We start from the raw sequence: 23,259 nt of genomic DNA on the forward strand, positions 1-23,259 counted from the left end.
GTTTTATTCCCAAATAAGTTTTCCTGATCTGTCATTCTGTCTTTGAAATCCCATTTCATTAAGTCACCATTTCTTCCACATATCAAACACAGTTACTTTTCAAAATGCAGCATAGTCCCCTTCTGTATTTAAATTACTCAGTTTCTCATCAGCATCCACCTTTGCCAAGCCAGTGACTATTTTCAGAGCCTCACTTTGCTTATCAGACAAGCCCTTTCATGTTTTATGCCATTATGCCATTAACAAGAGAGGAAATATCCTCACAGGCAGGGTTAGTGATGACTACTTGTTTTCCCTTAGCTGCTTTTGTGACCTGTGCACTGCTCTTGTGTGGAGCAGCGAGGCAGGAAGAGAACTGTGGGTGTCACTTCTGAGGGTGAGGAATTACACAGGCTGTTTCATTCTTGGAAAGGGGATACAGCTGGATTAAGGCCTTTTTATAGTTTAATTTCACTGTGACTAGCAAGAATAAATTCTAGGAGTGTCCCACATACAGAAGTATTTTACAAGTGTGGTTGTTAGTATGAAATGGGAAGTAGTGCCTGGTGTAGTGTTTGTTCCTGCTGTTTACTCCCTGGCCCCACTGAGTAAAAACTGCTTTCGAGGTTGTTGTTTATTTGAAAGCTGTGAAGGGCATTGTTGCAACTTTCTTTTTCTACATTTTGAGTTAATTTATTACACTGTGGAAGGGAAGGACTTCCTGAGCTTCACTCCGGACTTCTCTGTTGTACCTATGGGGAAGGAATGAAGGAAATCCTAGCTTCTTCTTAGCCTCTAACAGGTGCTGATTCCCACCACTTGTTCTATGAAATGAAATTAGTTAAATTAAAAATATTTATGCTGCTATTCATGTATAATCTGCAGTGCATTGCTATATTCAGTAATTTCTAAATGCTTATTGTTTAGATATTTTGCTAATGAAATTCTTAGCAATATGTCACCTTACAGACTTTTTGGGTTAGAGTTTGTATTTGTGCTTTAAGCTTGGTATGTTTACTTTTAGGAGAAGTTAGTTTCATCCATGTTTTAATGATAAGTTGTTGTGTTGGTGAAATTTTTGAGAAACTTAATCATTATTATTATTACTATTATTAACCAAATTGCCTTCTCATTCTGGCCTAAAAAACCCCCTGACTTCAGAGCTTCAATAGATATCAACAGTGACAATTTACAAGGTGTAGTGATGTTAGCAGTGCCAGATTCATTAGGGTTAAGATTGGTAACTCGTTCCTCATACTGGTATGGTTCATAACCTCTTTGTAGATCTTCAAAGTTAGTGTCTTTGGTATATTCATGATGTTGAAACCAAAAGCATGAAATAAAGAATGCCATTCTTAGGGTGAAGGCATTTCTTTTTAACTAGGTCGTAGTAGAGTTTACAACAGGGTCAAAATGTATTTGATAGCTCTGAGCTTTCTAATTCCTTCTTGAGTTTCAAAGTGCTTGCAAGCTGTGTTTTTTTTTACCTTTTAATACCTATATTACATATTTGTAAGTTCATTGTAGTAGATCCCACTAGTGCTCCTGGATAACATCTTAATAGTTCAATTTGCTTTTAGAACCTTTACAGATGCACAGACTGTCTGCAGGGATCTGCTGCCTCATTCAGAGGAGACCCAGGGTGAAGGCATAGAGCCAACAGGTAAGCATGTAAAAGATGGTCCTTGGAAATTTGAGCTCTTCTCAGATTTTTTTTTAAATGTAATTTTTATGTCTATTCTAGCAGGTCTTGACTGACAATTTCTCAAGGCTCAGATAATGAAAGACAAAATTAAAATAAAATTGAAGTGAGCCAGGGCAGCTGACAAATTTTCAGGAGTTGTCTGTAAATTTGCATGGATTTAATGGTTTCTGCCAGTGTTTGTCTGTATTTGAGATGATGACTAGATAAAAATGAAAAATAGCTTGATCCCATTGAGAATAATGCAAATTGTTGGGTTCCCTTTGGCATGCCAGCCTACTCACCAGCTGTCACCTGGGGAGGATTTGGTGTGCAGTGTGATGACTGGAGCTGAATGGAATATTGGTCAGTTCTGTGCTGCATCAGAGCATGTGTACACGAGTGGCATTTAATGCAGCTGCAGTGCTGAGTGCCTTGCCTGAGTGTGCTGCCATGTGGCTCAAAGCAGCTTTGCTACCAGAACTTTCTGAGATGCTTTCAAGGTTTGCAGCCCTAGGAGAGCTCCCTGGTACCTTGGTGAGGCTGCTACTGGTATCTAAATGTGCTCATTGAAACAGAGTATTTGTTCTCGGAGAAAAATGAAGCAGTGAGCACATAGCTATCTGATCCATGTAGGAACCCTGCATGCAGACTTTATACATGTGTATAAATACATATCTGTATGAATATGTACTACTTCTCAACAGGCAGCTCTTTGATACACAGTAGGGTTCTTTCCAAGAACTGAACTGCCAGCTGTAGCTTTCAGTGAGGAGGAAATAGATGTGGATGAATAAAGGCAATAGCAAACTCCTGTTTTTAAATGTACAGGGTGTCTTATTGAACTGTTTGAGCCACACGTTCTGTGTACATTGTCACTGGGACTCTGCATAGTGCTTGCTTTTGTGCTCATGAAGGCTCTGACCTATTTTCCTTAGGATTTTTCTGAGACAGTGGTTAATGCTACCAGCTCCCTATCTGCTTCTCTCCCAGAGGCTGCTGCTGGCTGCAGTTAGAGAAGTCAGCTGGGCTGTAAAGCAGGGCTCAGGCAGGAATGCACATGTCATTTAGCCGCTCCTGCAGAGGTGACCACAGCCTCTGCTACAAAGGTGAGGTGAACAGCTAAGGTTAGAAGCCATTCCAGCTGTTCCATCCTAATTTTCTTGCAAACACAAGTCACGCCTCATCCATTTTAATTAACCAGTTCCTTTATTGGTGTTTAGATATGTTTCTAGTTGATGAATCAGGTGCTTACAATTAATGAGACTTTGTCTTCTATTTGACTTTGGGAATCTGTGGCACTACTTGTTATCCATTTAAATGGAAAGCAGAGTTTAACTTGGAAACACCACACTGCTATGCAGATGCTGAGGATGAAGTGAGGGCTGAATTTCAAAAACTCTTCCCAAAAGATCTTTCATGAGAAGGAAGTCCAGTGTCTGGTTACAGAGGGTCTTCTTAGTATGTAAAGAGGAAAGGAGGAGATTCTGGTATTTTCTAGTTTTTTGGAACTGACTTCCTTGCTTTATAATTGATACATTCTGCAACCTCGGGAATAAATTTATCTGATGAGGACCACAGGTTGTTCTGGAATTTTTCCCCATTCCTTTCTTCATTCCTGTGTAAGCAGGCCAGATTTGGGGTTTTCTAATGCATATGTAAATCCAGAGTACCCTTACTATTGGCAGCAGGTACTTTATTGACTTAAAACCTGTCTGAAGTAAGAAGAGAACTCATCCATGCTGGTTTTATGCTGATGGAATCAACATAATTTATGTTGGAAAAGAGCACTGGAGGGCAACTAGGACATCTTTCTGTTCATAGGAAGCCTTGTGTCTTTGTTCAGCTGAGCTTTGAAAACCTCCAGGGGTGGAAATTGTGCAGCTTCTCAGTCCCTCTTCTTAGGCTGAGTCATCTACATTGTGAAGTTCTTGATCCAGCAAGAATTTTCCTTGCTGAAGCTCATGTCTATTGCCTCTTGTCCTTCTGCTGTGTGCCTCTAAGAAGAATCCATTTTCCTTCTAGTACCTGCTTCAGTCTTTAACAAACTGCAGGTAGATTCATTTTTTATCTTCTCCAAACTAAAGAAACAGTTCCTGCAGGGATTGCTGTACATGGTGTGCTCCAGGCCCCTGACTGCCTGGGTGTCTCTCTTTTGGGCTTGTGCCAGTTTGCTTGTCAAGATATCTCTCTTGCACACTGTCTGAGGGGCAGCCTCAAGGAAAAGAATCCCTTTCCTTGGTATGCTGGCTGCGATCTTGCCAGTGTAGCCAGGGCTGTAGTTAGCCTTCATCTCCGTTGGGCACAAAACTGACTGGCAGCCATCCTGTCCACCGGAACCAAGGGGTTCTCCTGTGAGCCAGCTGACATCCAGCCCATGCTGTGCCATGTCCTCCCCAGAGTGCAAGGCTTGGCTTCACCCTGCTGAGCTTTCAGGTTGTGTCAGCCTGTTCTTCCAGTGTGCTGGGGTCCATCCGGGTGGCTGCCCTGCCTTTTGTCCTGTCGGTCACTACTCAAATTTCTGTCACCACTGAAGCTGCTGAGGGTGCACTATTGGCCAGGACACCAGTGCCATCATTGAACAGTTCATTCTCACAAGAATCCCCTGAAGAATGTCACTTGGAATTGACTGCTAACAAGATTTAGAATTGCTGACCACTGTTCTTAAAAACTACTTATCTAGCCAAAATTTGTATCAACCTATTCCTCCAATTGCAGCTAGTTAAAACCTTCCAAGGATGCCGGGCTATGTAGAAGTTGTCAAAGACCTTGTTAAAGGTAGAGTAAGCAGAGTGCCACTGCTCTCCACATGTCAGAGCCAGTCAACTCATCTTGGAAGGCAAGATGTCAAGGGCCAAGTCAAAGGTGGCCGTTCTGGCTGGTGTCAGTCACAATTTTATAGCTCAAAATGATTTCTAGGAGAGTTTGTTCTAGAGCATTTCCATGGACTAAGATGAGGCTGACTGGCCCTCAGTTTTCCGAATCCCCTTTCTTCTGCTTTTTGAAGACAGGTGTGGCATTTGCCTTTTTTCTTGTGCTGGGACCTTCCCACATTGCTGTGCTTTCTCAAAGATGGCAGAGAGCAGCCTTGCCATGGCTTTGGCCTAGTTTCTCAGTGTCCACTCTGAAGGATCCCATCTGGCCCCATCAACTCTTTTGTTGTGTCCAGTTTGTGTGAGTGGTCCCTACTTTGATGTTCTGCTGCTGTAGGTGAAACATCTCACCTCTCACTAGGTATGGAAGCTCAGGAAGCCTGACCTTGCAGTAAATACTGAGGTGAAGAGGACACTGAGAGCATCAGCCCTTTGCATGTCCTGTGTTAGTGAGCTGCCCACAATATCACTGCTTCTCCCTTTGGTTTCCACTGTACCTGTAAAAGCCCTTCTTGGCACTTTTTACATTACTCACCAATTTCAATTCTGAGTTTTGACTTTCCATTGCTGCATGCCTGGGCAATGTTTCTGTGGTGTTGTTTGCTCCTGATTATACCCTACACAAGCTTTAATTTTGGTGCATGGTAATCAGTTTTAGAAGCGTCAGTACTGTCATGAAGCTTATTTTGTACTTGTTCTGGTGCACCACTCCCTCCCCGTCAGCTCATGGAGGCATTCTTTGGAGGATATCTTATTTCTCTGATCCACACTGCAGGGGTTTACTGATGAGAAGAGCAGTATATTTTATTGTAATTAATAATTGTTCCCTTTTCCTCCAGTGGAAAAATTAGAAGTTTCCATTACTTTAAATATTTTTGTCTATTTCTGCTAATTTAAAAATATTTCCTCTATTCATTGTCTTTTCTGTTAGAGAAGGTAAAATAATTTGTTTATTGTGGAAAACTGGTAACATAGCAGAAAACCCTTTTCCTCCCGCAGCCATGGCAAGGCAAATCACAGGAGCTGGTTTGTGTGTTTTATTAGAAGAATCACTATGTGTTTAGGTTGGCTGAGACTTTCAGGTTTACTTGAAATTCCAAAGTTCTGTACCTTTGTTTAATCTGATTATTAAGGAGAAGTTTGACACAGATACAAAGCTCTCAAACTCTAAATTGTGTGTTCTCCACTCCAGCTTTTACTAAAATGAAGTTAGTCTACCAGGGTCACAGACATCTTGAAGTAAAGTAAGAAATAGTGTGTGAGAGGAGGAATGGTGTATTTCTGTTGTCAGCAGAATGTGATGGCATCATAGCTGTGGAATCCTGGATGATGACTGACAAGAATGCCTCCAGTACAGAGCTGAATTCCTTCTCTCGTCATTAGGGCAGAGTGATGTTTTGCACCATCTGGCATATAATCAAGACCCTGTTTTGTGAGTTAAATCTGATTAATTTTCAAGCAGAAGTTAAATTACTGGTTTAGTTCTTGCTTCACAGGGCACATTTATGGAATATCACTTGGAGTTGCTCAGATCATGCAGCAGGGCCATTCCACAATCACCCTGTCTGTTTATCTGTCTGAAAGGTGACCTTGGGTCTTTTGCATTTTATATGACTCTCAGAGCTGTTCTTCCATAAACACCTGAATTCATTTACATTCTCAAATCCTTTCTGGCAGTCACCAGAATGCTTGCAGGTCAGGTAGTGAACAGAGAGAAGGTTTCACTAAAGATATTAGCTTTAAGCTGCAGGATTAGTGTATTTCTCTTGTCTTTGTTTTTTAATTAATGCACAATCTCCTTCATGTATCCCACAGGTCCAGCAATTTCAGCCAGGCTGATTATTCATGCAAAAAAAAGAAAATAAAAGGGAAAAAAACCCACAGATTTGTTATTTGTTTGTCTGTTTAAGGTAATTTTTGATATCTGGGCTTGTGCCATGTCAGAACTTCCCACTGTACATGATGGAAGGAATAAACTGGCTGTTAAAAAATACAAAATGTGTAATGTGTTCTATGTTGTGTATAATTTCAAACTTGGTAGAAAATATTTGAGTAACAAATGTACTTTTATAACACAGTATTCACATGTAAACTGCTCATAAGTTTAGGATTGTATTGTAAAAGATCAGTTGAAAATTGCAAGTGTGTCTTTTAAGTGGTTCTTAACTGCTTTTTTCCTCCTGTTAAGTTGCTTGTTGAAAATTTTCACTTTATTTTCCATCTTAGTGGGAAAACTGCCCACCTAAACCCCCGGGTATTTAGATCAGCTTTTCTTAGAGCAGCTCCCAGGACAGGCTGCAGTACAATATCCTGTTATAACTTATGAGACTGCCCCAAGCCGTCTCTTCCTTAGCAAGGAAGACAGTGAAACATGGAAAATTAATCTGATCATGGAATTCTTGGCCTTGGAGGAGAATGACATAGGGAAAAAAATGTCCTTCCAGAGTGTCAAACAGTGACAGTCCAGATTTTATTGCCTGAATAAAAACTCTGCTGTTTTTGTTTTATCTGACAATATAATCTTCTTTAAGCAGAAATCTTTTTGCAGCACCTCTGACCTTCAGAATTCATATGAAGGACATGAGCCAAGGTCACATAGTGGTGGATGGAAAAGCATTTTGATGTGAAGTATAATGCAGGTAGCAGGGGATAGTGGCAGAAAGAGGAAAGGAACAATTACTCTGCTTGCATACAGAAAACTTTGGGTGGCATCAAGTGCTTTGAGCTGGTTTTTTCCTTGTACTCTGGAGATGCACTTTTATAATGTACCAATGCTAGTAGTGTTCATTGCAGGGTTTTATTCTGATCTCCACTTTGGTTTCAGGAGGTGCTCAACTGATTTCCAGCCTGGACATTGCAGTTTAACTTTCAGAGCTACTGAGGCAGAACACCTGTTTGGCTTCTCCCAGCGTTTGTAATTGATGCATTTAGTGTTTAGCCAGGCATTCCTTCTCAGGCACTTTCTACAAAGAGTGAGCCCTCTGCTCAAAATCCCTCTGCAAACTGACAGAGGAATATATTGCCCATGTTCTGTTGTTTTCACTAACTCCGGGACAGACTAATTTGGTTTTTAGAAGTATTTGGCTTATCGAGATTTCAGAACTGCTTTGAGATTTAATTCTACCTGCAAATACAAATGCAAAAGCAAACATTTAAGGGGCATTCAAGTTTATATTTGTTTGTGCTGTACCTTGAGTATGATTAGGGTGATGCAGAGTCTCTGAAAGTGATTGTATTATTTGTCTTTGATATGAACCAAAGATGCATTTTTAACACCAGAAAAACCTGCATAAGGAAAACAGAAGGAAACGCAGTTTTCAAGTACATTTTTGGTTTCTATGTATAGATATTTCAGGAATTTGATTGATTTTCATCAATCTCTGGGAACTGTGCTGTTATCTGCTGCACATCTGAAGTAAAATGACACTGTTAATGCAACTTTTGTAATGTTATTGTAGGAATGTTGCTAATATGTTCAGTTTCCTTCAAGAGGAGTACTCCTTATTCAGGAATTCAAAAGTATTCATTATTCTGTTTTTAATGCAGAGACCAGAATGTTGTATTTAACTCTGTTTGGTATGGTGCCCTTTCTGCACTGACCTAAGCTCAGCTCCATCTATGTCTTGAAATTCATTATGTGCAATTTGCACATGAGAAAATGAATGTGCATGGAAATGAAGCAGCTTTGTTTGTACTTCTTGTTGTCATTAGCACCTTCTGTTTGTCAAGAGAGCAATGCAAATCTGCCAGCCAGGAGCAGGAATGGAATGAAATGTTTGTGAGCTTACAGCAGTTTGCTGTGCCTCTGGCTCTTGGTGCAGACTGCAAATCTGACTTGAGGAAGGCTGCAGGTGTGTTCTAAAGCAGTGGTGTGGATCCAGCTATGGCTGATTTGTTCCTGTACTGCCACAAGTGCTCAGAGTCCCCAGACCTCTGAACCAACTGGAATAGCATTGGAGAGGGATGTGATGCATGTTGTACTTTCAAACACTCCAAAACTGCTTTTTTTCATCCACTAGGGTGGCAAGAAACAGCATAGATACTAACTGAGCTTGCTTTAGAGTTTACTTTCCATAGGTGTAGTAAAATGCAATTATTCTTCTTAACTTGTGTTAGGAATTAGAAGAAGTACTGTTTTCTGTTGCTCTTTATTTTGACAAACCCAAGCACTTTGGTCTGAAATTTTTTCACCAGCTCACTGTAGAATATGTCCATTTTTTATGCCTATGCTAAAAATATTGCTTTATTTATGAAAGTAAGTCTAAGGAAAAAAATGTTCTTAAAATGTTCTTGTACGGCTTTGTTCATAAGTATGGGAACTGTTTGACAGGGCAGTCGTGGGAGGGTTTGTGCTTTCCTTGTGAGAATTCACCTGAATTTTGCCAATTTACAAGCCCTAGATCCTCTAAGGAGTGTATTAATACTCTTGCAGGGTTTGCAAGAGCCAAGAAGAGTCTAGGCAAACATTCCTTGTGAATGCCAGGGACTGTCCCAGTCCTTGGCACCACTGGTGAGAGCCAAGTGACATTTGCTGGGCTCTGCATCTTTGTCCTTCAAATAAGGGGAGAAAGAAATAGAGGGAAAATAAACTGGATGATATAAAGACAGGGTCAGGAAGATGAGAGCAAAAGATGAAAAATGAAATCATGGAACCAGGGTGGGACAGGAGCGAGTGGAATGGACTCTTAAGAACATGGGGCAGATGACCAAGGGAGAAACTATGGGAAGTACTGAGGAACAGGGACAGGATGAGGGGGAGTAGCTGGAGAAGCAGGAGGGAAGGAAGAGTTTTAACATGCAAAAGGAACTTGGATATTGAACTGTGGCAGAGGTTTAATCTCTTTTGAGGAAGAGTTTTAACATGCAAAAGGAACTTGGATATTGAACTGGGGCAGAGGTTTAATCTCTTTTAAATCTCTGATTCATTGGCACAAGGGGGAGTGCAGAGCTGAGCACAGGCAAACAGATCCTTCTGGAACTGGGGATGTGCCTGCAACACAGATCATCAACATAATTCTGTATGACACTTCTGTTCAAGATAGAACAAAGTATAAGAAATAAAGATTTCTCTTTCTGCATGGTATATTTCATAATAAGAAAATTGGAAAGCCATTCTCTCAAGAGCTGGAAGTGCCAGAGTTGTGCTTAGTCCTGTGGTCTTTATTCAATCCTCTAGTCTTCTGGTACACAGTCACATGGTATTTTTCAATTACAGATTACCTTGACAATGGTGCTTTACCTTCCAGAGTCCCTGTGGACTTCTTTTGCTGATGGCAGAGTCAGATTGAGAATAGATAACTCATGCCCACAGACTCCCATAACAGTTCATCAGATGTTCAAGGAGAGCCTGGAAAAATATGGATCCCTGAATGCTTTGGCCTGCAAAAGGAATGGAAAATGGGAGAAAATAACTTTTTCAGAATATTATTGCCTCTCTAGGAAAGTGGCCAAGAGTTTCTTGAAGGTAGGTACAGGAAACCAAACTAATGCCTTTAATCCTTTTGTCTCCTTTAAAAGCCCAAGAAAACAAATTAAGGAAAAAAACCACAACCTCAGACCCCACAATATATAAGAGGTTTTTTGCATTACTTGAGATCAGTAGTCACATTCTTTATTGAAATGATAATGGTGAAAATGAGTTTTGGTCAGAGGTAACACTGCTATCAGGGAGCCTTGGCTGCAAGAGAGGAGCTGCTGAGTTGCACTGTGTCCATGGGGCATGGCTGCAGGGCTCAGTATGAGGCCTTAAGATCAAAAAAGAGAAACGGGGGGAAACTACTGTCATGAATTTGGTGAAATAAAGACAATCTTTAAAACATTCTAATGATAGGGTAATCGTAGTACTCATTATGCTCTTATTAATTTTGAAATATTATGGGTCTTGGGTCTTTCTGGGCAGGCAAAGTCCAACCAGCCAGGGGAAAGTACTGGAAAATTCACATCCTGTTGATTGCTGATAAAAACCTGGTTTGCTATGGATACCAAATGTACCTTCACATGTCTTATCAATACTGAAAATACAGTAAATTAAAAGTTGTATTTGTGTATATGTTTCTCTCCAGTGGCCTACATTATATAATCTTATGTATATTATTTTTAAGCTTGGTCTTGAACGATTCCATAGTGTAGCAATCCTTGGATTTAATTCTCCAGAATGGTTCATCTCAGCTGTTGGAGCTGTTTTTGCTGGGTAAGATATTTTTGGGGGGTTAATTTTTCAGGGGGATTTGAGGATTTCTGTTTTGCTAAGTCTGGAAATGTATCAAGTCAGTATTTTGTGTCATATCTTGGAAGTTGTATTGCTATTGATTAACATGTTCAGCAGCCTGCTGGAGTCTCATATCCCAGATAGTCCAGACATTCAAAAATGGATCCTGTTTGCCATGGGCTTAACCATGACAGTCACATGGGAGCTTATCAATGGAAGATGTGGGAAACAGAGGAGAGTTTTTTATTAATTATATTAATATAATATTAATAATATCTACAGTAAGATATATTCAAGCAGATGAAGTAACATATGAATATTAACTACTCTGATTACTTCTGTTCTGATATCTGTTAATTTGGATTTTACTTCTTAAGCTGTTCTGTACAAATTAAATCCAAATTGGTATCTTTGCACAGCTTGAACGAAAAGAGGACATAAGTGGAGATTTTTTTACCACTTCCTGAGCTAACTCCTGTGTAACCTTAAGTGGGTTAAAACACTGAGTCTTAGCCTACAGCAACTTCTGCTGAATAGTTCAGAGGTTAGTTTTTGCAATGTGCATAAATGGGAGATTCATGTATATCTGAGTATGTGAAACAAGCATTAGAGCTGTTCTGCTGTTTGCTTCCACATCTTCATCCCCTTCAGGTTTCATCTGATCTTTGATTAATATTCTCTTTGGATACCACATTCATGCATATGTGTGTGTATGCATATAAATGTGTGTTCTTATATATATAAATTTTTTGATGTAGAGGAATTGTCACAGGAATATATGCAACCAATTCTCCAGAGGCCTGTTACTACATGGTTCATGACAGCAAGACTGATATCATGGTTGTGGAAAATCAGAAACAGCTGGACAAAATCATGCAGGTACAAGGCGGCTAAATGATGACTGAAATGACTCAGAAATCTGGTATCTGGTGTTGGAGCTCGTGGGTGGCTCTGACCCTCTGCAGTGTCTGTGGCTCCAGCAGAAAGCTCACTGGATGATTCACTGCAGGCTTACCTGAAAAAACTCACATTTTGGTCCCATGTTTTTACTGTCACCATCTGATTCTGTTTGGAAAAGCACAGCACACTTGAATGGAAGAGATTATGCTGATGGAGGTTTGTCAAGGTCTGCCATTTAAATATGAATGTTGAGAATTTCCTCTTTCCATAGTATCATCTTTTCCTGTTGTAACATCAGCCATTAAGACTCCTGAGTTTACTGCCCTTTGGTAGCACCATGGTTAACATGAGACACACCTTAGTGAGAAAGCAGGAGCCTCCTGAAGTGAGCAGCCTCAATTTGGACAGAATCTTAGGCAGCTGGGCGTGTCTTTCAGCAGCAGTGCCAGATGGAAAGACCAATTTCATGGCAAGGTGACTTAGGTGGGGAGCACAGGCAGCTCCTGGGAAGGGCTTGTCTGTCTGTCAGGTACTGAGGGAGGCCTGTGGTCTCATCAAACTGACACCAAATTGTAGCTGTTTTTGGGGGGCTGGATGCCTTCCAACCCCCGAGGTAGCTACACAAAGTCCAAATAGCTCAGAACTTGGGTAGCAGAACCATTCAGCTACTCGCTAGCTAAGGATGAAGGCTTGAGGCTGTGTTGCAACAGTTCTGAAGATAACTTTATTTCTCCGAAGGGAAATTGCTAACAACGGTCTAATTACATCAGACAACAAAAGGTATTTATAGGTTTCTAAAGGATTGAATTTCTAACCAATACGATTTACACATTACAAAGTAACCAATTATCTTCAAATCCTAAGAAAAGGACCAATTATTGTAACACTTGAAGAACCAATAGAAATCCTAAGAGATAACAGGAGTTTTGATAAGGGAAAGAGGCCCCTGTTCTTCAGGAATTTCTTTGTTTTAAGGGATAAAATCCCAGGGGCCTTTTTTAGGGGAAGTAGAATCTTCTACACCAAATGGCACCATTTGCCGAATTGGTCCCTCCATGATGGAGCCTTCTGCCAAAACATACCTGCAAGAGAGAAGACATGCAGTGGTTATTATATATAAGTTGTTCATTAATTGCTTTGTATTTTGTAGTTGTGTTTTATATGCAGTATGGAGGAAGAGAGGTTCTTGTAAGTATTCTGTAAAAACACACAGTCAGACAAGCTTTCTTGCAGTGTAATTTTTGCATTTGTGGCTATAGGAGAACAGCAAAAAGGATAATGCAACAGTCATTGACACAATACCAGGCTATGCTGCTGTGAACATAGAGAGAAGAATCCTCGTGGAACAGCTCCAGGGGTTTGGTTAATACACATTATGTAAAAATAGAGAGCTATGGCCAGTACTGCTTTATTCAGCAGGGGGTTTTTTGAAACTTTTTTTCTGGAACCCAAGACTGAAATAATAACATCTCAATTGCTGTCCTTCTAATAATGTTTACATACTGGCTACCTTCAAGCCACTGCTTTTGTATTGGCAAAATTCAGTTCAAAATGTGGTTAATTGAAAGGCGTCTGTGAGTCATGGGGTCCCACAGAATTCAGTGAAGTCAGTGTTTCTCTGCAGGCCATGACAGCACACTAAGCTGCTGAAAGCAGCAGCCACTGCTGTCTGCCTGTAAGCCTGCAGCTTTATGTTTTTATTTATCCTTGCAATGTGCATACAGCTTCCTTTGCTTTTTTCTTTAAGGAAATAGAACTTTTATTTAGCATTTGAATGTCAATTTTTGCTGAGGGACTTTATCTCTATTGGCAATCACAGGCCAGGGTCAGGTTCTAGCTTGACCTGCACTGTTCCTTTGTGTCCTCTTTTGTGCATTATGAGAAGGATGCTGAGGAGCCATTTCTGGTGTATTTTTCATTTTTTAAACCTTTTAACTGAAATCAGATTTCCTGGAGCAGACTGTGTAGTCTTTGTAGTTCTATCCTCCTTCCCCCCACCTCTAGTTGAGCTAGTTGGGGATGAGTTTAGGGGAGAACATTTGGAGGTGGAGGGAAATGGGAGGTTTTAGTGCCTGTCAAGCCATTACAGTTTTGGCAGCATTAGAGTGGATAAAAGTCCACACAAGATATGAATAATAAATAATAACTTTTTTTTTTTTACTAAATGCAACAGATCTGGAATCGCTTGCCACACTTGAAGGCTGTGGTGCTGTATAAGGACTCCATTGCAGAGAGACATCCAAATTTGTACACGGTGAGTGAAGGCTAGAACAAAGGCACAACCAAATAATGCATGGGGTTATACCCATGTACCCATGTATTACCAGTTAATACATGAGCTATTATTTATTTGATACATTTCTGCTGTGATTATCTACCATTTAGAATGCATTGCTGTGTTCCAGCAAACACATTCAAAAGCTTTATCAGCTGATCCTGATTAATTTACCTTTGATAATTCACATTTAAGAAAAGAGCTACCTTGCTTTACTGTCTGTCTCATGTCTTCCTGATCTTTAACTACACTGGGTTATTAAAACACCTGCAGGTTTTAGGGGGGAATGTGTACTCTCAAATGGTTAAAAAAAAAAGTTGCTCCCTGGTGCCTGTGAGTTCAGTAATGTTTTAAAAATCCAGTATTTTAACTGCACTACGGATCATAAGATTTTAGGCTGAAAAACTTCAACTGCAGAAAAAATATATTGAAGAGAAATATAATTTATTCAGTATATAAAAATAAGATTAACAGTAAACAGCATGGAAATATTTTCTAAATACTCACAATTTTGATAATCTGATAAGAAAAAAAGCCTTCTGTGCATTTTTTTGTCTTGCATATAACTTTATTATTATTATTATTATTATTATTATTATTATTATTATTATTATTATTATTATTATATTAAAAATAAACTGCTACTGTTCCAATACTGTACATACTGGTAAAGAGCATGCCTTGCATCTTGTACAATAAAAATGTTAATACAAAGATGATCTTACTATTAAAAAATATTAGGTGCTAGCATTTAATTCTTGAACAACTTGCACTTACTGAAATCTAAACGAGTGAGAATTACTGTATTTTTAAACAGTGGTTCAGTGTTTCAGGTGTCATGTTGGACATTTTCTCAGGAGCAGGGTGTCTCTGAGTGTCTGACAGTTCCCATAGCTCCTATCATCTAAAGGAGGAACTAGAGATCAGATCACCAAGGCAGAAATGATTGTTGCTGAGGTGTGAGCAATCAGCAGCCCACGTGGCATTTATGAAAGGGATTTATACCGTTTGCTGAGCATGGCAGGGCAGAGCAGGCTGAGCACTGGTGTTTCCAGAAGGCAAATGCAGAGTCAGGAGTGTGCTGTGACTGTTTGTGTACCTTCCACACTGGCTGGAATGCCAGCACCATCTGCTGCAGGTGCTGTAAACAAAGCCTGGGCTTCCGATTCTCAGTGACCAATGCATTCCACCATGGGAATATGTTAAGGTCAGGAAAGCAGGAGCAGCTGCTTAGTGACATACAAACAATTACATCCTTCACACCACCAGGCTTCCCAGGAGCTTGTGGAGCTGCTGCAGCCAGGTTCTGTGGGAGGGATAGAATATGACAAACCCCTGCCTTGCTGCAGAGCCTGCAGTGCCTCTCTTTTCAGAGATGTGGTTTGTTGGAACAAAGTACAAAACTGATGAATACTCCTTAGGACAGCCTTACCACCCAAGAAAAGAAGGCTAAAGAAAAGAGGCTGACTATTATAATTTTAGTAGCCCAGTGGCAATGCCAGAGATCTGAAAGAATAAATTAGCTACCCTCAAGTAGAGGCTCTCCTTTTTTTCCTCTGTTTTTCCCATCATCCCTGTTACTGCTTTGTGGTCCTAGACACAGCTCCAAGAAATTGCTGAAAAAGGAAGGTGCTGCACCTTGCATTTAAATAACACACTGCTGTAGCACAGTATGAATCACTATTGCAATGGGAAACGAACAGTTTGGTTATCCATTTTCTTAAAAAATACTGTGATACTCTAGTTTCCAATTAGCTTTGCAATCAATGTTACACTAAACAGCACATCGGGATGTACAGCAGAAGTATCAGGGAGCAGCAATATAATACAGAGGAGCAGGCCCAGGAGTCTTCTAGGCAAATTTGTGTGGCACAAAAGCCCAGTGTAATAAAAGTTTTATCTCACTCTAGAATGACCAAATTTGAACGGAAGTTGTGACCAGCATCATATGCTGTTTCCTATAAAAGAGCATAATTTAGGCATTCACTCATCTAGATAATGATGCTTTTGGAAAGGAGCTTTCATTCAATTGCTTTATAGTTATATTTATATAGTGTACAATGAATTATAAATGAGCTGTCACAAGTGTACTCTTAGAAATGATGTATCCAGATTCCTTTAAATAATACTCAAAATCATTCTTACAGTGTGAGAGCGTAACAGAGTTTTAGCCTCTGTGACTTATCCATAGTATCCACGTTGGAGGAGGAGCAGTATCACTATTCCTTCTTAGACACTGAAAAGACTCAGGGCAGCACAAATTTAGATAGTCTGGTTGCAGTTCACACATTAAAGTCTAAGACAGACTCATCATATTTCTTCCATAACCAAGGTCTGGGGAAACTTGCCTTGGACACGTGTTCAGAACAAGGCACTGAAGTGTTCTGACATTTTTGAGACAGGAAAGATGCAGTACTGTGTCAGTTTGTAAAAAGCCATTTGGTATGCTGTATTTTCTGTTCCATGTTGTAGATGGAAGAGTTTCTGGAGCTGGGAGGTGATGTGTCTGACAGCACTTTGGATGACATTATTAACTCCCAAAGACCGAATCAGTGCTGTGTTCTTATATACACCTCCGGGACAACTGGGAAGCCAAAAGGAGCCATGCTGAGTCATGACAATGTAGGTACTTTGGGCTCTTCCTGTAGCAGAGAAACAGCAAAGTGTGAAGATATTTATTCCTGTGGTTTGAAATGGCTGGTACATCCCTGAGCCCTGAAATGCTTCTGCTTTTACAGCATGGATAGTGTATTGCAAAGCAATGTCCAAAATGCAGTGAGCTGCTTCTGGTGAAGTACAAGCAAGGTGAAGAATGAAACTCCGTTCAAAAGCACTTCATAAAGTAGAATAGTTCTTTATGAACTTGAAGTTTTTATTCACTATATTTCTTGTGAGATCTAATGAATGAATTCATAAATACAATTCACAGATTGCCATAAAGCCTCTCAAGCGATGTTGTAGGTCACTGTGAAGTGAACAAACCATACACATCAGCCAGCTGCTATCAAAACAGTCTGATGGTCTATTTTTGCAGATTTTAGCAAAATTGGGGGTGAATGTGTGGGTTTTTTACTTCAGTGTTTTTTGTTCCTGGATTTATGTGCAGGTTTCTGTGTCTGTCACTGGAGGATAATACAGCTCCAGTGCTCAGTGCTGGTGCTGACAGTTGCCCTACCTGCATTGTTGCAAACAGAAATTTCCAGTTATACACAAAAGCAAAGTTGTTTGCTAAAAGAAGTTTCCACAGAGGTTTGCTTGGAAAGATACGTGGTTGGTGGCTGAGCAGGAATAGAAGATGGTAGGGAGCCTTTCTGAATACACAGAGGATCTGTGAAAAGGGATGGTCTAAGCTGAGGCCTCACCCCTTAAAATAAAGCAGAAATTATTGCAGACATGCATAATGTGAAAACAGCAATTCACCCAAATATGGGGAATTAGTGCAGTAGTTCCTGGAAGCAGAACATAATGAACTTGGGAGACAAAAAGACTGATTTGATGTTGCAAATCTATGCTCTTCTATCTCAAAGGAGTCTGGTGTCATTTCCGTGCCAGCTGCCAACTATTCTTGGCTGCTGATCACAAACAGGCTATTTTTATGTTGACAAATAGTGGAAAGCATGCCATGCCTGTAGCTCAGCTGCTGCCTTCTTTAGGCAAAGATGTTTGCCACTGTTCATGTGCAAACCCAGTGCTGAATCAGTCCTGCATGACCCTCACAGATCTGCTGTGAGTGTGCCTGTGTGCTGTGAGGCCGGGAGTAAAAGCAGTGACTACAGACACATCTCAAAGACATCCTGTTCTTCCTACTGTATGAGTCCTCCATAGCTGCTTGTCTAGTGCTGCCACCTAAACTTGGATGGCCTGGCCTGACAGCACTCTGCTCCATAAAGCCCTCTCTGAGAATCTCTATTTCCTCAGGCCAAGCCTATACATGGACCTTCTCATTTATTACAAAGGAGCTGGCAGCAGCATGCTGTGATAACGAATACATTTTGTTGTGGTTTGTATCTGTCCTCTGCCATCTTGAATACTCTCATTCCTGTATCCTGCCTTACCCAGTTTAGATTACAGACTCCTCTGAGAAAGAAAGCTGGTTCTTTTTGTTACTTGGGGTTTTCTGGTTTGCTTAGGTTTATTTGGGGGTTGTTCATTTTGGTTTTTGTTTTTGTGCACATATATCTTCTCCACTGTCTCTCACACGATCACATATCTTTTATGGGTCTTCCATATGCTGTCTGTGTTCTGATGAATATCTGCATATTTAATATCCTTGAACTGCAACTTCTGAGATAAAGTGGGAAATGGGAAGAAGAAGGGGGAAACATCATCCAGGTTCACTAAGAAGTCAAGCAACATAGCTTCAAAACTATTCATGTGTGTGCTACCTCTCATGAGAGGGGTGGGTGTGTATGTGTCACTTGGGAAGCACTGCAGTGAATATGCCAGAGCCTTCCAGAGGAGCAGAATACCGCTGCTATCTTCCTCCTGAGTGCTGAGCCAGGGGATGATCATTACCAGGCAATGAGCTTGTTCCTGATGTAGTAATGCTAGACAAGTTTAAACCACAGTGGACATGTCTGTACAAATCTAAGCCTAGTTCTGTATTGTGTGCACCAGCCAAAAACTATATTTAGTTGCTTTTCTCTATGTTTTGCTGCCTAGCTGTTTTTCTGCATATTTCACTGTTCTTTCACACGCTAGCTGTGTTTTGTGTATTTCTTAGTTTAGACCAGTATTTATAACAAGTGCACAGCGTAAGCCAGTTTTAAGTGTTTTTTGACAACTTGTTGAGACCCCTCAAGGCCGCTGGAACATAAACTCTACTAAATCAAGAGAGAAGAAGTTAAAAACACAAAATGTCAAGATTAAAAAACCCAAGATAACAGGGGGCAGCGAAGCTGCAGACTACTACCAGTCATTGACTTTGGTGGGCTTGGACAAGGCGAGTAAATACCCTGGAATCACCAATCACAAAATGTGTGACCAGGTGGACAGTAGTTCTAAAATGTATAATTCGAGTTAAATTATAAACAGTAAATCGGCTTCTGCCTAATCATATTGATTTACTGTCCAGAAGTCCTGTTTTTCCTGCAGCCTGATACCAAATTGTCCTTTGAGTTCACTGGTCACTGAGTATTTATTGTTCTTTTCCTAACTTGTAGATACAGCACTGGTGGAAGGTGCCAGTTTAATAGAAAGCCTGCAGAGCTGGAGAGTTGCAAAGGAAGGGACAGATCAATTTGTTTTCCATCCATCCAGCCCATGGCTGCCTGGCTCAGTGTGTCACTAGAGCATGGGGAGCTGCTAGTGTTCACAGCCCAGCCAAGCAGCACAAAGGCTGTATTTACTTATCTGCTCGTCTGTATTGCTGCAAAGGTCATCAGGTGTTTGGCAGTGTCCCCAGGGAGCTGGCAGTCTGGTGTGTGGTCAATATTGCAATGTCTTGCTGTGAGCACAGATTTTTCAGTTTCATCAGCATAGCAAGAGGATCCTTAGTTGTCTTAAGAGGAAAAAAGAAAAAAAAAAAACCCAAACTAAAATCCCCACCATACCTAATGTGTTTTACTGTTTATTTAAACAGATAACTTGGACATCAGCCCATTGCAGCAGAGCAGGAGGTATGCAACCTGCAGAGGTCCAGCAGGAGTCTATAGTCAGTTATCTCCCCCTCAGCCATGTAGCTGCACAGATGTATGACCTGTGGACTGGAATCAAATGGGGAGAGCAAGTTTACTTTGCTGAGCCAGATGCTCTGAAGGTATCTTTTCTTGCATTACATCTAAATAAGATTGCACTTCTTTCTCTTAGAAAACATCCCAAAGAGAGAATAAGATGTTTGAAAAGTTGTAGAGGATGAAGACTGAGAGTCCATTATTGTAAGAGTTATAGAAAAATAAAGCTCATTATATTTGTGCTCTAGATTCTAATTAAAATATATAATTCATATCTTTAAGGTTCTTATAAGGCAAAAGAAATACAAGCAGTTTTTGGAGAAAATGGAGGCAGGAGGAACTAATCCCTGTGTGTTTTTCCTCCCTGTGTAGAAACCTCCCCCAGTGTGTCAGACCTGACATGTTAGTGCATATGGCTGACTGAAGTGGGCTCAGCAGCCCTTCTTTATGCCCTACATATTTAGTGATGTTCTACAGAGCTAAACATTCAGGTTTTACTTCATCAAACCTCTTTATCTCTGCTGTGTGACTTTTGTTGAAATTATTTAATAATTATAACAGGGCAGCTTGATCAACACACTAAAAGAAGTGCAGCCAACATCTCACATGGGAGTTCCCCGAGTATGGGAGAAAATCATGGAGAAGTTGCAGGATGCTTCTGCTCAGTCAGGATTTATGAAGAAGAAAATGCTGTCCTGGGCTATGTCACTTAGCTTAGAGAGGCACCTGATGGGCTCAAATAGGTATGTATGTAGTACAATGAGTGAGATTTCTAGAAACCTAGAACCGGCAATTTTTAAACCATGAAGCCTCAGTGAAACTCTTTATAAAAAAGTGGGTAAAATTTGGCTTGGCAGGACAGCAAATATAGTGCAAGGGGTAGGGTGTAGTTATCAATTATTATTGGTGTCAATTATTTCACAATGAAGTGTGAAATTTCTTGTGCAGAATGGTATTTCAAAAGATCATTCCATGATATTCCTTTGCTCGTCTTATCATTCAGCTTCTCAGATACCTTGCAAATTTCAGATTTCAATGGTGTAGGTTCTCAGAGACACATTTAACTGATAAAAAATCAGGAATACAAGAGCTGTGTTGTATATGATATGTTTTTATAGATTCTTTATGTATTTGTTGAACTCAGATACCTCAAGAGTTGGAGGCAGGAAAGCTCCAAGAGTAGGAGAAATTAAGGACACTGAATAAATGAAAGAAGGAAGAATGTGTCACCTTACTTATGTTCTAACTTCTGTCAAAACCCAAAACCAAATGACAGATACATCTCCAAACAAAATCTGTTCCTGATTTTGTTTTGAAAAATTCCTAGGTTGCTCTGACTTGTGTATTTTGTACCCAGCAGTGGTCTCCAGCAGCTCTGGACAAGACTAGCAGACTACTTAGTGCTGGCAAAAATCCGCAATGCCCTGGGGCTCTCTTCCTGTCAGAAACACTTTTGTGGTGCTGCTCCCCTCAACAGAGAAACACTGGATTTCTTCTTGGGTCTGAACATCACTCTGTATGAGGCCTATGGGATGAGTGAGACCACAGGCCCACATTGCCTGTCTGGGCCTTGTGTCTACAGGCAGCACAGGTAATTTTGCTTTTATTACTGTTTTTTTTAAATATGATCTGTTTCATTTTATCTATGAAAGGAGTATTTACTAAAGTCAGCAAAAATATTACAGCTTATTTTCCCTGAGTGCATTGCCACTCTCCTGTGACTTTGGGAGTCAGAATAATTTCCAGGTCAGATTTTGAACATGCTGACTCCATAGCACACTGTGCCAAGAGCACAGAAACTGAGTTACAGCATTATTGCCAAACGCAGTGACTACATCTGACATATACCCTAGCCCTGCCCCAGGGGAGGAATGCAAGACCTCAAAACCAAGCATGGTTTTATGCCTGAAGATACAGGGGGGGAAAGCAGCAAGCACAGGCCAAGACAGACTGTGAGGAAGTGCTCAGCCACCCTGACAAATCTGCCCTAATGAGGGAGTATTCCATGGCTGCCAGACAGTTACAGCACGGTGGTATTTGCAGTCATGAATACTTTGACAGTTTCAGGGATTTGGCACATTGGCCAGCTTATCAATATTGTGTTTGATGTTTCTGTGATGCTTGTGGGGTTTTTCTGCTCTTCTCTGGTAGCTGTGGTAAACCACCACCTGGATGCAGAGTGAAACTGGTGGACAAAGATGCAGAAGGCAATGGAGAAATCTGTTTCTGGGGAAGGACTGTTTTCATGGGTTATTTAAATATGGAAGACAGAACAAAAGAAACCTTTGATGAGGAGGGGTGGCTGCATTCTGGAGATTTAGGAAAGCTAGACAAGGATGGCTTTCTCTATGTCACTGGAAGAATTAAAGGTAATAGGCAAAATCTTGCTCTCTGTTCCTGGTAAATGTTCAGCACTATTCAGTCATCTCTCAGATGTGGTGTATCTAATGAAGTGTCTTTCCTCTAATGCCGGCAGCAGTGCCCTAACAGGAAGGTAAAATAAGCTTTCCTCTGAGAAAACCACAGTGTGCTCTATGTTAGGGGAGGTTTCCCTCTAGTCTCTAGTAGGTGGAGATGATTCAGTTCCTACAACGAGGCTTTTCAACTCCCAGACCTTTACTCAGTATTAATTACAATTAGCAATATAAACTGCTAACACAGGTTTAAGGTGTTGTCTTTGATCTGAATGATACCATTAAGCTGTCCAGTCTCCCTTTGAGTCTTGCCAAAGTGTCTGAACTGCAAAAGAGAACGTTCAGGCAGAAGGAGAGGCACCCTCTGCTATACTGCAGGTGTTGCTGTGGGTCAGAGTTCAGTTCCTCTGGTGCCTTAGGTAAAGTGTTTGCAGAGAGCAACAGCGAAAGCTGAAGTACTTGGGTGTCATTACAGACACTGGCTGAAGGCTCACCAGACACACTGCTCACTGACTGACATGAAGATTTTCTTCACAAGATGTATTCAGGCTGTGGGTCTGGTCACAGGCAAAAGTAACTGAGGAAGATTGAAGAATTCAGTTAGTATCATCTTAGAACATAAGATTAATCACTAGGGGATAACACAGATGAGTGAATTTGTCACAAGTGGCATCATGTCTTGCTAGAAATCAGGTCTGAAGTTGGTATTATTAATAGCCTGCACCAAATGCAGCTGTCTTGATTTTAACTTGTTTTCTTGTCTGATTAATTTTCCTTTAGCACAGCAGTAACAACCCCTTGTCTCAATCCATAACATTTGGGTTTCTCCAATATCTGTCTTGATTGCTGAACTTTTAGCAGTTACTCTAAATTACAGGATAGGTAGACAATCTGGGATAAAATAACCATATGTCCAGTTTCATTGAAGTTTTAAATTCAAGTCCAAATCAGGACAATGAAAAACTAAGGGCCAGAGAGATTGGTAGAGGATCTGAGAAAAGACAGGACTATTGCAAAAGGAGGGTGGAATGAAAGGAAGTTAGACCTAGAAAAGTGTGACTATGTTATTTGTTGAAGCATGTTCTGAACTGCTGCAAAGACAATTCTTTGAGGACAATGAGAAGTCACTAATATAACAAAAGCAAAGAATGGAATTTATTTAGAGAATACTCAAATTTGTAATAATTTCATGGAATATATGTATTTACGCTTCAGAACAAATGTTGCTTTTATCAAGCCTGCCTCCAGTAGTAACTT

The 23,259-nt window shown here is 40.5% G+C and overlaps 1 protein-coding gene across 1 annotated transcript in view; it reads left to right on the forward strand.

Annotated features, from left to right (window-relative positions):
• The window catches only part of ACSBG1 (acyl-CoA synthetase bubblegum family member 1), a 42,109-nt gene that overhangs the window by 14,020 nt on the left and 4,830 nt on the right, over positions 1–23,259 (forward strand). The window contains exons 5-14 of the mRNA XM_056499636.1: positions 1,560–1,642; positions 9,780–9,997; positions 10,635–10,723; positions 11,500–11,620; positions 13,815–13,895; positions 16,389–16,538; positions 19,498–19,674; positions 20,150–20,331; positions 20,946–21,179; positions 21,740–21,957. Coding sequence (XP_056355611.1) covers positions 1,560–1,642; positions 9,780–9,997; positions 10,635–10,723; positions 11,500–11,620; positions 13,815–13,895; positions 16,389–16,538; positions 19,498–19,674; positions 20,150–20,331; positions 20,946–21,179; positions 21,740–21,957 — 1,553 coding nt within the window. The remainder of the gene's footprint in view (positions 1–1,559; positions 1,643–9,779; positions 9,998–10,634; positions 10,724–11,499; positions 11,621–13,814; positions 13,896–16,388; positions 16,539–19,497; positions 19,675–20,149; positions 20,332–20,945; positions 21,180–21,739; positions 21,958–23,259) is intronic.

This window comes from Oenanthe melanoleuca, chromosome 10, assembly GCF_029582105.1.
Source record: "Oenanthe melanoleuca isolate GR-GAL-2019-014 chromosome 10, OMel1.0, whole genome shotgun sequence".
In the NCBI taxonomy this organism is placed as follows: Eukaryota; Metazoa; Chordata; class Aves; order Passeriformes; family Muscicapidae; genus Oenanthe; species Oenanthe melanoleuca.